This window comes from Crocuta crocuta, unplaced genomic scaffold (genome assembly GCF_008692635.1).
Source record: "Crocuta crocuta isolate KB4526 unplaced genomic scaffold, BGI_CrCroc_1.0 scaffold791, whole genome shotgun sequence".
In the NCBI taxonomy this organism is placed as follows: domain Eukaryota; kingdom Metazoa; phylum Chordata; class Mammalia; order Carnivora; family Hyaenidae; genus Crocuta; species Crocuta crocuta.
The window spans coordinates 684,912-702,552 of NW_027532408.1; the positions used below are offsets into that span (position 1 = coordinate 684,912).

Sequence of the window (17,641 nt, forward strand, 5' to 3'; positions counted from 1 at the left end):
GGCCAGAGAGGGCAGTGCAGTGTCCTTGGCACACCTGTGGGATCCTCAGGGCCTTAGGTCTAGGCTGCCCAGCACCACTGAGAAGGAGCAAGAGAGGACACTGGAGAGAGAGAAGCAACTAGATCAAGTGGGGGCCTTAAGCCATGTGAGCCTCTAGGAGACCCAGGGCAGTGGGGAGCCACTGAAGGTTCCATTCTGTCCAGCGATGAAACAGAGATGCATTTGCAGTTAAATTGAAGATGTTGAGACAGTTTAAAAGCATGGTGTTCACACTAGTGTGATCTTGCAGACCTTTCCTGTAGATTCTCCCCTGACTTTAATGTAGGCCCTCAATGCTGGTGTGACATTTAGGAGCGGTTCTTTCCTCAAGGTTCTCAGGTCTGATTTTCTGCATCAAACCAGACATTCCCACCTGATGGCATTGTTTTGAATCAAGAAGAGGGTGGGGGAGAAGGCGGTCCTTATATCCTTTTCAGAATAAATGCATGGCACATCCTATTTGATCATGCCACTTTCGAAAGTAGATCTGTATTTTCGGTTATAATCTTGATTCCATTTCAAACACGGCACAGCCCATTCCAGCCTCATACTGATCTTTGAAATGTCTTGTGAAGTCATTAATCTCCTCTCCAGGCCCATCGATTCCTCCTCTCTTTGCCCTCTGTGCCTCAGGACAGTTTTCTGTGAGCCTGTTTAATTCCGGTGCTTCTGTCCTGCAGTGCACTGTAGAATGCCATGGGGTTGGTGCTCCTGAAGCCCACTGTCACCTTGCTCTTCGGTACAGAGGCATTTCAGATTGAAGCTCCTTGGTCTTCCTGGACTCCAGAATCTCCCCCAAACCTGACCTAGCCCTCAAGGTTGGTCTGAATTAGGCCACTTGTCCACATGGACCACATAGAGTCCCCTTTTCATTTTCATTGCCTAACCATTGCTCCCCTTTTCCAGAATCTTCTTTCAGTTTATCACTGCTCAAGCAGGTGACCAGACAGACATGCACAATTTGATGGATGCTGCGGTAGAGGTGGGCTCAGGGTGCAGTGGGAGCTTCCAGGAGGAGGTGATACTTAAGATGAGGACTGAGAGATAGGTCGGAGGTCAGGCAAAGGATGGGGTGAGATTACTCCCTCTCCGGCACCCTCTCTCTTGATCCTTGTTGGTGGTCCTGATATAGGCAGGGTCCTGGAATCTCACAGGTGCACCAAGGAAAACCACTGTGGTTTGTGATGAGCTGCGAGTGCTGCGGCTTGGTGGGTGGGTCTGGAGTGACAGAATGGGAAGGCAGGGATCACATCAGATATGACACACGGGGGCTCATAGACTGGAGCTAGCCCCTGGAGGAGGGGTTAGGCTGGCCTAAGAAATAAGGCCAGATGTGTTTAAAACAAAAAAAAAATCACTCTGGTTACAGCTCAGGTTGCAAAGGATAGAAGCAGATCCGAGTGGTGGGTGTTGTTTGGGGGCAGCGTGTGCGTGGGGGCATTCAGCTTAGCTCGGGGGCTGATGGCTCGGAGTGTGGGGCCTGCTACCAGCTGCTTCCCTTCATAGGTGGGAACTACAAACAGTTACACTCTCTGTCCCTCCCCTTCCCTGCTCTATAAATTGGGAATGATAAGCACACCTCCTAGAGTGGCTACTCGTAGGATGGATTGTGGGAGGATTGAGTGAGCTAATATTTGTAAAGCATTTAGAATACTGCTAGCCATGTCAGGTTTGTTAAGAGATGGGAAGGGTGCTCTAGCCCTGTAACTCGGTGTTCTTGTGACTGTATGATCTCTGAGGCTTTCAGAGCTGTGGGGAGGGCCTCCTTTGTGGTTGTAGTTTCCCAAATAATGTATCACTTGCTTTAAGTTTCCTGCCAGAGAAAGACACTGAAGATTTTGAAATCTCTTGATGAACTTGGTTTTACTTCAAAGCCTTTCAAAAATGGTTTTTTAAATATGTTTATTTTGGGGGGCACCTGGGTAGCTCAGGTCATGATTTCACGGTTCCTGCTTTCGAGCCCTGCATCAGGTTCTGTGCTAACGGTGCAAAGCCTGGAGCCTATCTGTAATTCTGTGTCTCCCTCCCTCTCTCTGCCCTCCCTTCCTTGTTCACACTCTCTCTCATTATCAAAAATACACATTAAAAAAAATTTTTTTTTAATGCACGCGAGTATGAGCAGGGAAGGGGCAGAGAAAGAGAGAGAGGGACAGAGGATCTGAGGCAGGGTCTACACTGACAGCAGCCAGCCTGATGTGGGGCTCGAACTCCTGATCCGTGAGATCATGACCGGAGCCAAAGTTGTCTGCTTAACCAACTGAGCCACGCAGGTGCCTCTCAAAAATGGTTTTAAACAGATGAAGCCTTTTGTCTTTTGCAAAAACCTTGACGTTTATAACTGATAAATCCTGTGCTCCTCTGGTTGAATTAATAGTCAGAGGACTAATCATTTTAGCACCTACTGAACTTCCTCTTCCCTAAGATCCCACTTCAGAGCCCAGAAACAGTTTGGATGCTGCGGGTCTGGTCAGTTCAGGGAGATGTAACTGTCATCCAAGGTCACACGAACACCTAATGACAGGTGTAAGACTGGGATGAGGGTTTCCTCACTGTTTAGTGGCCCCGGCTCTGTTAGAGCAGGGGTTCTCAGTTCTGGCCCCTCTTTAGATTCCCCTGGGGAGCTTTATAAAAGCTCAGTGGTACGGCCCTGCCTTCAGAGATAGGGGGGTGGGGAGGTGGGGAGGGAGGGAGGTAGTCCCTGCATCAGGGGCTAGATTTATTCAGTCTTTAGTAAGAAACAAACTTTCTTTGTGAAAAAATTATGTCTTACAAGTTTTAGCTGTGAAAGTTATTAATTGCATGTTAACAATTAGCTACATCAGAGTTTCTAAAAGTCCTGCACAAAGGTGTTCTTGAAAGCAGGGTGTTGAGCTCTTGTGGGCCCTGCCTAAGAAGTGCCCCAAACCAGGGTTTCTCTTGACTGCTTAAAAATTGCCCAGATATTTTGTCAGCTGATTGTTGTTGCAATGCCTTCAGAGAACGCTTTGCCTTGGTGAAGGAAATGGCTGGATTACTTGTCAGAAAAATTTCACAGTTGCTTTTTAAAAAATGTAGTAATATTGGGGCGCCTGGGTGGCTCAGTTGATTAGGCGACCAACTTGCGCTCAGGTCATGATCTCATCATTCATGGGTTTGAGCTCTGCATTGGGCTCTGTGCTGACAGCTCAGAGCCTGGAGCCTGCTTCAGATTCTGTGTCTCCCTCTCTCTCTGGCCCTCCCCTGCTCACGCTGTCTCTCTCTCTCTCTCTCTCTCTTTCTCACTCACTCACTCATTCACTCACTCTCCCCCCTCTCCCTCTCCCTCTCTCAAAAATAGATATTAAAAACAGTAGCATTGTTATTTCATAGGGTTTGATCTTCTTTGATTCAAATCATGACTCTAGAAACATGATACTTGGGTGTAACAGAATCTGTACCCGCACACTGACACAATTGTTCCTATTTCATCCCTTGCTGGCTCCAGCCACAGCTTCCTCAAAGATAAGTTTGCTGAGTTTCCACTTGAACCAGGTGCAGAAGGACTGTGTGTGTGTCCTTTTCCCAGCCAGCCTCAAGACATTTGGGGAATTAGATATGATAAGCAAGAAATCCTTTTCTTTTACCACTTTTCCCTAGTTGTGAGGATGCAATATGACAATAGGTACTTTACTAATGCAGCAAATGACGAGAGCTAGTGGGAAGATTAATAACTGCTATCATTGCGAAGTAAGGACAAGCATAAACAATAATTCAGGATGTGTGGAATGACCGTGCATTATTTCTCTTGGTGACCAATCAAGGAACTGCTCACCCCACTGTGCCTTGTTGCCTTGCATTCATAATAAGAGGAAATGCTACATTTCAGAGGCTTGTGAAAATAGAGATTCATAGACTGACTCCATTCGAGCCACAGATGCCCTAAATTCAGAACATTTTCCAGGGGGTTCAGTTTTATTCCTGGTGGATAGCCACTTCTACCTACTTCTGATTCTGAGTGTGTGTGTGTGTGTGCGTGCGCGCGCGCGCGCACGCACGCCTTCCTTCCTTATCTCACACTCCTTCCTGCCGCCCATGCCCCAAGTCCCAGAATACTAGATAAACACGCACATCCTTTCATCTCCATGTCCCCAGCTCTTGTTACAGAAACTAGCAACAGTGGCTTCTCAAAATGTCACGAAGCCCACATGACAAGGAACCCAGAAGCGGGCTCTTGAGGGCCTGTGCACCATCCCAATGAGGCCCCAAGGGCTCGGGCTCCTTCAGACTTCCAGTCCCTCCACATTGAGCTACAGCTTTCAGCCATTTCTGCAGGAGGGTTACTCTACCTCCCGGCATTGCTTCTGTGACCCAGGCAAGAGGAAGGGGGGAAGGTCAGGCCACCTGCATCGTCCCTTTTATCAGGAAAACCATAGCTTTCCCAGAAGCCCCACCCAGGAGCCTTCTACTTGGAGTTAACTGGACAGCATGGCATCATGTGAGCACACAAAGCTGCAAGGGGGTCAGGGCTGGTGGGGAGCTGTAGCGGAATCTGTATTGAGGAAGAAGGGAGAGTAGACACCAGGTGAGCATATACCAGAGGCGGCCGCATGACCTCAGCCTCCTGGTATTTTCCTCAGCTGGCTGCCGTATCAGCTCTCACTCCATCCACATTCTTCTTAGCCTGTCTTCAGGGTCCAGCTTCTTCCCCCACTCCCCCAGTTCACATGGATCTATACTTCCCGACTGTTGGACTTTTGCGGCTAGCAGAGGCATTGGACTCTTCTAGGGAAGCTTCTCAAGTTGGTGAAGAACGGAAGTTCTTCCCCATGATCATACTGTTCTGGTAGCGATAGCAGTGACCCATCAGTGAGATGTATTACATAGCTGCTCACTTGGCGTAAGTTACCATTTAACCTTGCTAAATCCCCACTCCCTGTAAGATAGCCATCACCTGCCCTTTACTTTTTAGGCAACCATGGCCCAAGGGTGGTAAGTGACAGGGATGGAGTGACACAGCCAGTGACCCTGCTCTGCCTCCCACTCCCACTGATTGGCATTGAGGATGCCATGAAGACTCAGATCTTTGAATCCTGACGTCCTTGTTCTTTCTACTGCCCTCTGAGTGGGAGTGCTTATTCCTCTGTTGTATGGTGCTTGTAGTCATTCATTAGTTGTTACTGCCTGAATTTGAATGCCTTTTTAGGGTGTTCTTCACCTTCTGGCTGACATCTTCACTTTCACTCTTCTAATGCTCACAGCATAGCCTGAGTGATCTTTTAGAAACATAAATCAGGTGTGTCATCCCCAGCTCAGTCAATGGCTTTTTGTTACTCTTAGGCTACAGCCAAGATCCTTTGTGTGTTCTGGAAGGACTGAGTGGTCTGGCTGCCACGTCCTTCTCTGGCCTCATCTCTTCCCCCCTCCCCTTTCCTGCTTCACTTCTCTATTCAGCCGCATGGCCATGGTTCAGTCTCCTCTCGATTGTCATGCACCTTCCTACCACAGGAACTTGGCGCCTGCTGTTTCTACTGCCTGGTGGTCTCTCCTCTCCCCTTGTTATCTTATGAACTTCCAAACAGCTCTTAGCTTAGCACTCCTGTCCCCAGGAAGCCTCCTCCAAAGTGCCCCTCTGTAAGCTGGCCTCACAGCACTAAGAATCTCTCCTTGTAGCCCTGAGCAGAATTGTGATCTTTTAAAAAAAAAAAAGAATTTTTTTTTATGCTTTATTTATTTCTGAGAGAGAGCATGAGCAAGGGAGGGTTAGAGAGAGAGGGAGACACAGAACCTGAAGCAGGATCCAGGCTCTGAGCTAGCTGTCAGCACAGAGCCCGACACGGGGCTCAAACCCACGAACCGTGAGATCATGACCTGAGCTGAAGTCGGACGCTTAACCAACTGAGCTACCCAGGTGCCCCCAGCAGAATTGTGATCTTAACGTTTGTGTGATCATTTGATCAGTGTCTGTCTTCAGACCATTACGTTCAGACCATGTCTGATATCTCTTTCAGCCAATTTTTTTATCCCCAATATCCATTTTATGCCTGTCACATAGGGAACACTCGGTATTTATTGACTAAAAAACAACTATTTTATCTCCGCACATGGTACAGAATTGAATGAAAGCAAAATTTAAAGGGCACACATGGAGTAGTGGCATATGTCACCATAACTATAGAGTGTCTTCTAGCATTGTTCTAGGATAGACCAAAAGAATTTTATTGAATGACTTGAACTAGAAAAATGATTCAGTATTTATTGCTGTGCTACAGATAAGCTTAGTAGTCCAAAGTGGATATTATATGCACCCTACCTGTTTTATTACCTATGTACCTTAGCTATTTAATAAATTAATTTAAGCTCTTATCTTTCTATATGATTTTTTTAAAGTTTATTTTTGAGAGCGAGCATGAGTGGGGGAGGGAGAGAGAGAATACTAAGCAGACTCCATGCTGTCAGTGCAGAGCCCTATATGGGGCTTGAACCCAGGAGCTATGAGATCATGACCTGAGCCAAAATCAAGAGTCAGACACTTAACTGACTGATGTTATAGTTAAGATCTTAGGTACATATAATTCAAACATGCTTCTCAAAAACATTCATGTGAAATAGTTTAGAAATAACTCAGACAAAATCCATGGTAGATGAGGGGCCATGAGGACATGCAGCTTCAGGGTACGAAAAGGAAACAAAGATGCTGTGTACCAGCTGGGAAACTGAGGGAGACAGGAAATACGGAGATTTGAATTGGCTGCCTCTTAGACTGGGTGTCTAAGGAAAAAACATGTTCTAAAAATACAGGATGTAGAGCAAAGAAGATGGGGCAAAATTATCTGAGAGTGAAAAGGCTCTGAAGGGGAAAAATGGGTCTACTTCTTTCCCCTTGAACCTGGAAAAGGAGGTTAACTTTCTCCAGAGACCCCAGGCCATCCAGGCCAGGGTTGTTCTGGGGTCGTGGAAGACAAGTGAGGCTTGTGTGTTAAGGCTGGGCTCCTAAAGACTTAGGTCTGGCGTGGAGTTCTAGCTCAAACACCAGCGCATCCGACCGGAGTGGATCTTGCCCTAGAGTGCTGACAGAGCTCGCATGGGAGGCTGGGCTCCTCCCCTAGGCAGAGAGGCAGGGACCAGCTCACCCCTTGGGTGGGTAACAGCACTGACAAGTCTGGGACGCTTCTCTGAATCTCGTTGCCATGTTTCCACCGCCTGCCCCCTCAACCGTTGACCAAAGACAGATGACCAAGGGTATGCACCGTGCCTTGCTGCTCCAGTGTGACTCTGGGGCAGTGGCCATTGCGGTTCTCACTCCCTGTCGCCTCCCTCCCCCAGGAATCAGAAGGCGTCTCCTGTCACTACTGGTCGCTGTTTGATGGTCACGCAGGGTCTGGGGCTGCCGTGGTGGCCTCCCGCCTGCTGCAGCACCACATCACGGAGCAGCTGCAGGACATCGTGGAGATCCTCAAGAACTCGGCCGTCCTGCCGCCCACTTGCCTGGGCGAGGAGCCCGAGAACACACCCGCCAACAGCCGGACTCTGACCCGCGCAGCCTCGCTCCGTGGGGGCGTGGGGGCCCCGGGCTCCCCCAGCACCCCACCGACGCGCTTCTTTACCGAGAAGAAGATTCCGCATGAGTGCCTGGTCATCGGGGCTCTTGAAAGTGCATTCAAGGAAATGGTAGGTATCGTGGAGGGGTCCAGGGGGGTAGGGGTCTGGGGTGGAGGCCCTCACTTAAACCAAAACGTTCCTTAGAAGGTTCCCTAGGACAGGTCTCTGACCTGCCGTCCTGTTGTGCGACTCCCCTTGGGACTTCTCCGTTTGATACTCCATTCTCAGCAGAGGTTTGGCGGAAGGACAGGGTGCCTGGCATTGAGTGCTGGCAAAAATTAAAACGGTGAAAGGGAGGGATAGTGTATGAGCTAACGGGCTTTTAAAATGTACCTAGGATTGCATCTCTTTCTGCAGACTCTGTGATGCCAGCTGGTGGTACAGTTCCACTTAATTGAAATGTGAGCGTGGCTGCCATCTGTTTTACACGTGTAGGGATTACAGGTGTTTGGGGAAACAGCTTTTAATGAAGTGCTCAGAAGTACCTTTCCTGTATAAATCTGATCTGAGAACTGCTATTTTACCATGATTGGGCATGTGGTTCTTAATGCTTAAAAAAAATATATTGTACCTGCTGGAGGGGAATCGAGGCCACTCTCTGAGATTTACATTTTACTGGGGAGCATGGACTGTTTGTACATTTAAGTTGGGATGTCTCTGATTAAAGAATTCAGCCTCCTTCCCTCTCAGCCTCAGTCCTCAGAGCACATGCAGGGACAGTGTGCAGCTGCCCTCATAGTGTCCCCTGTTGTCCCTCTGCCTGGTGGGGGACCACACCTCTTTGCCACCCCCTTTCCCTCTCTGAGCTCACTTTCTTTTTTTTTTTTTTTTAATTTTTTATGTCTTTTATTTAGAGAGAGAGAGAGAGACAGAGACAGAATGTGAGCGGGGGAGGGGCAGAGAGAAAGGGAGACACAGAATATGAAGCAGGCTCCAGGCTCTGAGCTCTTAGCACAGAGCCCGATGCAGGGCTCGAACCCACAGACTGTGAGATCATGATCTGAGCCGAAGTCGGATGCTTAACCAATTGACTGAGCCACCCAGGCACCCCTGAGCTCACTTTCTCCTGAGGCAGTTATTGTGGTTCCAGAGATTTTTCTTTCCTGAGCAACAGCCTGCATGCAAGAAAAGAGCCAGGAATGTGCAAAGATGTTATAAAGATGGGAGTAGAGCAAGTGTGCTGTATTATCCTAAAACCTGGGGAGTAAAAAGTGATGACCAGCTGTTCAGTGAGCAGGAAGAGGTTAGGAGCACCCCTGTGGAATGGAGCGCGACCCAGCGCACAGTCCAAAATCAGACTGTGTGCTGAGGAGAGAACTGTAGATGATGTTGAACAGCGCCTCCCCGTCTGATTTGCTTAAGAGGCAAAATGCTTCGTATCTTCACACCTCACGTTTGCACCCTGTCCTCACTTTAACCCATCCCTTCTTTGGTCAGTGTGCGTCTCTCCTTGTCACGTAGGTATTTACCCTAGAATAGCCGGTGGTGTAAAAAGCATCTCTCTCTCAAGAGTGTCTGGTAGCCTCCAATCCCGAGAAAACCACCAGGAAGCTGGAAAAGATTATTTAGGGATAAAGGAATCAAGGTAGTAAAATTGACTCCTGCGCGGGCTCTGTATAAAATCTCCCTCACCAGCTGTCACAGGAGCTCTGATGGGAATGTGTTTCTAGACACTGATGTTCAGAATGCTAAATATTTCATTGAGGTAAAAACTGTGACAGTAGGCTATTCTCTTCATGGGAGAAAAAATCAGCTTACATGATAGAAGTGAAAAGCTAAAGAAACTTAGGGTTTTTCATTTCCTTCTGTAATTGCTTCTGCCACAGGGCATCTTTTACTTGGAACTGCTGTATTCTCAATTCTATCCACTAGAGGCCAATGTCACCTTGAGGTAGGCCTCCTCAGTGGTCTCCCGCTCTTTCTGCCCATTAATGCCTCAGGGGTACCAGCAACCACTATACTTGAAATGAGAGGCTCATTCAGAAAAGTACTTAGTCAAGGGCCTCATTCTTCTCTTTTAAATTTTTTCTGCTTTTAACTAACCAGTATATTACCTGTAGTTTTTACCTTGGAAACTTAGTTGCCGGCAAAAGGATCATTTCACCTTCCCAATTCATTCATTCAGTCAGTAAATGTTTGATCAGAACTAACTCTATGCAAAGCCTAGTTGGGAAAAGAGCACTGAACAGACTAGGCAAAGGCAAGTGTTAGATGAGTGAAATATGAGTGGGAAGGGCCTTGAATGGGGAAACGCAGGGTGACGTGGGAGCCTGATAAAGAGCTGAAGCGAAGGGGTTCCGTGGGTTTCCTTAGGGAAGTGATGCTGGGGATGGGGGTGAGGAGGAGTGATGCAGGTTGAACAACAGGAGGCTGGTTCTGTGGAAACTACATCAGAGAACCCCCACAGGCCCGAGGCAGCGAGCTGTTGTCGCGGGTAGGAATGAGGGATGTAAGATGAAGTGGAGAGGCGGTCTGAACCTACCTGTGGAGGACCTGGTGTGCCGTGTTATGAATTTTTGGCTTTAAGCCATATCTGTTTTTCAGTTCCTGACAACGTGCGACTTCCTCTTCACTCTTAAGTGTTTGCCAAACGGTTTCTCTAGTCTCTAGCATGCTGGAGGTCTACCTGGACTTTGCCCCATGTGGTTGGCCTATTAAATGAGAAGACTTGTCATTCCTTGGTTCGCAGGGTGCTTGGTAGAGTGGCCCTGCCTTCTGTTCTGCTAGGGACTGAGCCAGGTGATGCCTGTTGGCCCAGAATAATTATTAATATACTATCCCTTTTAGTCTCAGAGTGTCTCTGCCTGGATGATGGCTTGTGTTTACCCTAATTACAGAGAGATGCTCTTGTTTTTCTTTGCTTCATCAGGGACTCAAGGAAAATTTGACCCCAGTGTTATAGAAATGTGCCTGACTTCAACATTAAGTTACTTGGGGTGAACTTCACAACTCACAACACAGAAATCATACAGTGTACCTTCAATTGAATGGCCTGGAAGGCCATTGCCAACTCGTATCAAATACTTGTTCCTTAGTCCTTTTTTCAGTATTACATTTTTAATGTTTTATTTATTTGTTCATTTATTTTTTATTTGTGAGAGAGAGCCAGAGAGAGATGGAGACTGAGAGTCCCAAGCTGTCTCCAGGGCTCCATCTCACAAACCGTGAGATCATGACCTTAGCTGAACTCCAGAGTCAGGCTCTTAACTGACTGAGCCACCAGGTTCCCCTCGATATGGTATTTTTGAAAGTCAGTGTTTGGAGGCAAACTGGTTTTTTGAAGTGCCCAACATGCAGCCGATTTCCTTCTCTTGTTGGCCTGGCTTTCGTGGCTTCTCCTCTGGCCTGTGGAATGGGGCACATTAGGAGTTTCCCCGCCATCCCTAAATTTTCTCCTCGCAGTAGCCAGCCACTTTCTAGCTTTCCTGGTTCTCCGTATTCTTTAGTATTGCAGGTTCTGTGCTGTTCGGATCCTCTGTGATAGAAAAAGTCAGTATTTAAAAAAAATTTTTTTTAATGTTTTATTTTTGAGAGAGAGAGCGAGCAAGCAGGGGAGGGTCAGAGAAAGGATGACACAGAATCTGAAGACAGGCTCCAGGCTCTGAGCTATCAGCACAGAGCCCGATGCGGGGCTCGAACCCATGAACCGCGAGATCATGACCTGAGCCGAAGTCGGACACTCAACCAACTGAGCCACCCAGGTGCCCCAAAAAGTCAGTATTAAATAAGATTCCGTTCTTTCAGCTTTGTGGCTCTCTTACTTTCCCTCACACTTTTCATCCCTAAAAATCTCAGCCTCACATTTGCCTTACTACGACATCTTTGCAGCTACCCTTCCTGAGACTCAGAAGTAGCTTGCAGTATCTTTAAAGGCAAAGCTTGCCATTCACGTGGGGTTTTGCTTTATTTACAGCAGCATGGCAACATAGAATCAAAGGCCTTCGGTCTTTCTCTCTCTCTCCAATGTCCTTCTCAATCACTGGTATTTATTGAGCTTCTATTTTATAGCTAGCATTCTTTTAGACACCAGGGGAGGCTGGAAATAAAAGGTTAGATTATAGGTGTGGCGGCATTTGTAGTCACACATTATATGCATCTAGAGATATATAATATCTCATTTATTTTGATGCTCTAAGTAACATTAAATGGGGTGGTGACATGTTGATACCTATCTGAAGGAGAGGGTGAGGTGAAAGATTTAGAAACCCCAAGTCAGAATAAATAGTACTTCTTTCCAGGAAAAATAGGCCCTCGTCACAAAATGTAGACTCCTGGAAGTGAAGAAAACGCTCTGAACAAGTGGAGACGATAACAGTTTCATCAAATACTGTAAGCTTCTTTGAGGGCACTACTTTTCCTTTCCTCTTTGATCCTCCGGTTGCCCGACGCAGCGTGCGGCTTGTGGTGAGGGTGACCTCTGACCCCTGGCCTCTAATACTTACTGCGCTTGCCTGCTGAGGCACGTTTGCCCTTTGGCCCCCTTATTGTATCTCATTGTGGATTTTCCTTTACACTGAGAAGGCTGTGTAGTCCGTTCTTCCTGTGTCCACTATGGAAAATGAACCATAAAGGACCAGAATCTCAGGAACTTTCTGACTGACTTCAATTCTGCTTCCCCACAGTGCTTTGTCATGATGCCTACTTGAGTAGCTGAGATATGCCACTGATTATGTGTAGGCTGTAGCTGGGCCCAGGATGAAGCATGTGGATAAGATAAGGACTTGTAGATCTTGGAGTCCGTCTTCTTGCTTCCACAGCCTCCCCACACAGGGCTGCATAGCCAGCATTTCAGACTCATGAGGGAAATCACTTCCATTGTTGGTGGAGTTGAGGGAGACCGCTGCTCTCTAAGGAATCATAACCAAGTCAGCAGTGATGAGCCTTTTAGCCTGCCAGCTATAGGATTTGTGTTCTGGACAAAGGCAGGAGGAATTTAAGAAATTCTGCCCTATTTCCTTTTCAGTGCTGATATAGATTCATCACCATAGCGAAGAATACTTTAGAAGTTTGGTTGTTAGGAAGGAAGAAAATGGCAATGTTTTCAGTTATAGAACTACCATACATTCTCCTGTCACTGAGCTCATGATTGGGAATAGCACTCAGCTTGGATTTACTTGTAAAAACCATAATTTCACTATGGTGAAAAAAAGGATAAATGGAAAGCTTATTTATGGTTTGTAAATCCTAGTCTTTTCAAATATTAGCATATTCGTGGTAAGTTATGGACCTGCATGTCATTCTGTGTTTAATAAGCTAGAGTTTTGTTTTGTCTTTGTTTTGGTAGAACAGGAAGTTCCTCCTAGAAGGAATGAGTATGTGATTCCATGGACAGCCAGCAGGTGGCAATATGAGGCAGTACTGGTTTTTTCTTTCCTCATTGCCTGGCTGACAGATTGGCTTGTTCCCAGAATAAACCAAAATCAGACCCAGATACAGAAACCATGCAGAATCATATTATTTGTGACTGACACTATTAGCAATGTGCTCAGAGCCGCGTTTTAACCCATCTATGGGGAGCTGCCAAGTTCTATTGAAACTACCCAACACTCACTCCCTTCTGTTGTTTCATATTGCTGTCCTTTTGCAACCTGAAATTAGTAAGAAACAAAGAATGATCCTGGAGTTGCATCATCCCTGGGACTTTCAAACCAAATTACAACCATCCTGAGCAATATATTTTCTTGCTTGCAGTTCTTTCCTGCTGAATTAGTCTCATTCCACACATCTCTCTTATTTCCCTTCATTGCCCATACCCTCCCTTGAAACAAAAAGGAGCAAAATAAAATCCCAAGTGTTTAAAAATTGGATCCGTTCTTATGATTTAGAGATAAACCTGGCTTAAATATACTATTTACAGACATAACACAGGATAGATCAGCCCTACTAAACAGAAGATGGTCTTGAGTGGTATGCAGGACCCTTGAGGGAGCAAGTAAAACAGTTATCTTGTTAATTGAATATTTTGAGTGTGTAAATTGGTCCTTTTAGATTATACTTGAAAAGAAATGACAGTATATGCATGTGTTTTGCTGGCAAGTTATTCTAGAGCTATGTCTTCAGTCTTGTTGACAGCTAAAATGGGGAAATAGTCTAGATTGATTGGTCCTTGTTTAGGACAAAGCAATGAGCAGTAATTCCCATGATTTCATTGATTTTTTTTTTTTTTTTGGAAAAAATACCCAAACGTGAGGGCTTACAAAATAATAATAACTCTACATTTTAATGTGTTTTTAATGTAGAGTTTGGGAAGCTTAAGCTAATTGGAAAAGTTGAGGATTTGAAGAAAATGGGTAGTTAATTCAGCAGTAAATATCCTTATTGACTTCATTTATCGTGTTTGATCTGGTAGTAAAAATCATGCAGATGGTCGTTTAATGTTCCTTTCAGTGCTAATATTTTGTGAAACATCTTTTAAAGAGGAGTAGGTGGTGTAGGAAAAAATAAATGTGCTATTTTGGCTTCTAGGGAGGGGAGGGGAAGAAATTATTTTTAGAATATGTTCTAGTTACACCCAGTTTTAGAAGAAATAGAAGAGTGTATTTTAATGTCAGCGAATCCTTCAGGAGGATGGAGTGTGTGGAAACACATTTTCATATCCTAGTCACTGTGACCCCAGAGAGCACACGCATAATTAACGTGTGTGTGCACGCGAGGGCATCTGCATGTGCACACACGCACATGTATATCACGACACAAATGGCAGGGGGTGATGGAAGGGTGAACATATTAGCAGAGTTTCCTGGACAAAACATAGCTAGACTTTAGTCCACTGTTTATGTGACAGTGTTGCCAAATTTAGCATTCCTTATCCTGGGGGAACTACAGAGGGCTGAAATACAGGAAAAGATGAAAGAAAGAATGAAATCAATTAGAACAAAATACTGAATCACACTATTAACGTAACAGCAGGGGATTAATTGGGGAAGCTAACTGGAGCGTCTTCCTCCAGATGAAAGGCAAATAGTTGGAATTCTGTTAGAGCAGAAAATCATGGTGTTGTGCATACACTTCTTGTCTTGATTATTTTTAAGAAATAATTTCTTGATCTGAATTTCTTGTGATGTTAACTGTGGGACAGAACGCATCTGCAATGCAGAATGAACTTGTTTGTCTGAGTCCCAGAGGAGATTTTTGCCACGGTGCTGCTTTCACTTGGACTGTGTACCACGGCATTTTCTTTTGGATTGCATGAGTGATTTAAGTCTTTCAGGCGTTATTCACACTCCACTCCATGTATAGCATGCAAGCCGTTGGGTACTCAAGGGATTTTTTTTTTAATAAAAATTGTCTTTCATTCAGACGTCAGGTTTTCAAACAAATGTTGATTCTGGATATGAAAACCTACTTTCTGTTAGCCCCACTAGATCCTTACAGTATATTAAAAACAGTAGTATAGTCATGTTGAATGTGGACTTGATACACCAGTTGATATATTTGATGAAATATCTATCTATCATATCATCAACTTTATTTTCCTTATTTAAATGCAAAAGAAAGGGAATACATGCATCTGCAAACTGCTTTGTGAATAGGGTTGTTGCTTCTGTTTTTATGCATTGTTGGGAGGTTAAGCAGACAAAACTTTTGACAGCTGGTTGTTTTCTTTCCCTTTCACTTCCTTGTGACAGTCTATTTGGCTGATATTCCTGCGCCTTCTCCTCACCCTCAGGGCTCCAGCCACTCCTGGGTAGCTTCTGAGAACCATTCAGTCCTTCTTGTCAATCCACTGCATCTGCATTGAAGCTTGGGTTCCTGCTTAACCATCATCTCAGTGAGCATTTATTTGCATCGTAAGCTTTTTCCTTTGTCAATTACAGGGAACACATTTCTCATGTCAAGGCAGGGTACGGTGGTGAAGAGGTAATTTGGACACCTAGGCATTTTTTAAGGTATTTCTTCATTTGCCCACTCAATAGACATTTCTTAAACTATCTTTTTACTTGGCCTGGCGTAGGTGTTCAGGGTCTCGCAGTGAGCAAGAGAGGTCTCTGCTGCCAGTCATGGAGCTTCTGGGTCTGGGAAGGATCTAGATGGCCAGCTAAGCCCCTCACACATGGCATCTGATTTAATCCTCACAATAGTTCTTTCAGAAACTAATTTGTATAGAATTTGAGTAAATTTTTAAAATCCAGTCATTGAAGGTGGTCCTCACGCTGGACTCTTCAAGCTTTCAGTGTTGTTGTCTGCTCACTCCTGTATTAGAATTTTCTTCCCTTTTAAACTACCATGCCCCACATATACACACTCTCACTCCCTCCCCATAGTTCCTCAGCCTTCCTCTTCCCTTCCCCCTTACCCAGTTGATTCTCAGATTTAGTTTTTGTTAGTTTCTCCCACATTCTGATTTTGTACTTTTCATCTACTTACTTTTTCCCAGTATGCTGATTTTCATCTGTGTCTTTGGCTCAGGCTCTTGCCCTGTTTCCAGTTTTTCACTGGTGATTTATCTGACCTTGTATTAACCACCTCTGTCCTCTGGAGCCAAGCCTTTGCTGACAAATGCCAGATTACTGAATTATCTCCCTCTTTTGCAGAAGGCTGGTTGAAGCAGCAGAGTTGTGACTGGGTTTCTAAGAATCACAAATTCCTTCTCCCTCCTTCTGCCTCAACCATAGGTTACCATGAGATTGTTTGGCATTATTTTAGTCAGCATTCAGTTTATTTTCCTAATTTCACTCATGTTTTTCGGGGGTCATAGAACCCATGCTTCTGTCACTAACCCAGAATTTCACAGAGACATGTGTCTTGGATGATGCCTATCTGTCAAGAGAAGTCTTGGTCTGTTATGAATTTTCTCGGTGAGGGGGGAGGGGCTTATAGAGGGCAGGTAATAATAGGCTTTGGAGGAGGAGAATAAGATTGAAATCCAAACTTCAAACAGGTAAATATGCACAAGTCACCCCCACCCCCGCCCGTCTGCCTCCCAACATGAAGGTTAGTAATATGGTTGTGAGGATTAGCTGAGACTCTGTACAGTGATTTGTGCCCTGCCTGACCTAGAAGATGTGCTCCATGAATATTGGCTCTTGCTATGAATGTGTGTCACACACACATTTGTTGTGAATCTGTGGCTTAGGACGATGGAGTCAGATCAGGGTTTGTAAGCGTCTCTCTTTGATGAGTAAGACAGAGGGTTGGCTCCTGCCTGCTTTGAAGAGAGAACATAGTTCCTCAAGTCACTTCTCTTATCTGGCTGTAAAAAGAAACTATTTATTGGAGATTTTGGGGTTAAAAACATTGCTCAGGTCCAAGTAGTTGGCATTATCAGCCTGTCCATTCATTGTATTTCTCACATGGTAGGTCAGGCAGCCCATACAAAGACTAAATTCTCTACAAGCTGGCGTATTTATTATTGAATACACTTGGTTTTCTTTTTCTTGTTTTTTTGTTCTGATTAGATCTGTTTGCCAACCCTTGTTTCCTGTCTCTGGTCTGCAGATGGGCTAGTAGACGACAGTTTTATGCTGGTGACCTCCATGATTAAATGTTCTTCAGGTGGGAGAAAAGCACTAAAGATTTTCTTGTCCCATCTTTGAAGCACATTCTGACTCCAAGGGCTCTGTCAAGGGAATGAAGTTAAGAACGTCTTTGATACGAGTTCTTACGCAATCCAGCACTAACTTTGTTTTCTTCTCCAGGACCTACAAATAGAACGAGAGAGGAGTTCGTATAATATATCTGGTGGCTGTACAGCCCTCATTGTGGTTTGCCTCTTGGGGAAGCTGTATGTGGCGAATGCTGGCGATAGCAGGTGAGCAGATTCTCCGTCCAGTGCTTCCCGATCTCTCATGCCTTTGATACTTTTAATCTGTTTTAAAATAGTGATTGGAAATACCATAACTCTGCTTTAGATTAGATACTGAGAAAGAGGGTCCTTCTCCATCTGAATAAAATGCATTTAAGACGAATCATCAGGCTGGTAGTAAGAGGTTCAGGCTGTCTCATGCCCGCCCCAAGTAGCAGATCATGTATAGACCTGTGATTGATCTGTATACCTGGGGTTAATACCTGTGGCTAACCTAAGCAGGTAGTGTACAAATGTTTT

The 17,641-nt window shown here is 45.3% G+C and overlaps 1 protein-coding gene across 1 annotated transcript in view; it reads left to right on the forward strand.

Moving 5' to 3' along the window:
* PPM1H (protein phosphatase, Mg2+/Mn2+ dependent 1H) overlaps positions 1–17,641 on the forward strand; it is a 259,966-nt gene that overhangs the window by 119,525 nt on the left and 122,800 nt on the right. Inside the window, exons 5-6 of the mRNA XM_077778812.1 lie at positions 7,321–7,665; positions 17,235–17,347. Of these exons, the coding sequence (XP_077634938.1) occupies positions 7,321–7,665; positions 17,235–17,347 (458 nt within the window). The remainder of the gene's footprint in view (positions 1–7,320; positions 7,666–17,234; positions 17,348–17,641) is intronic.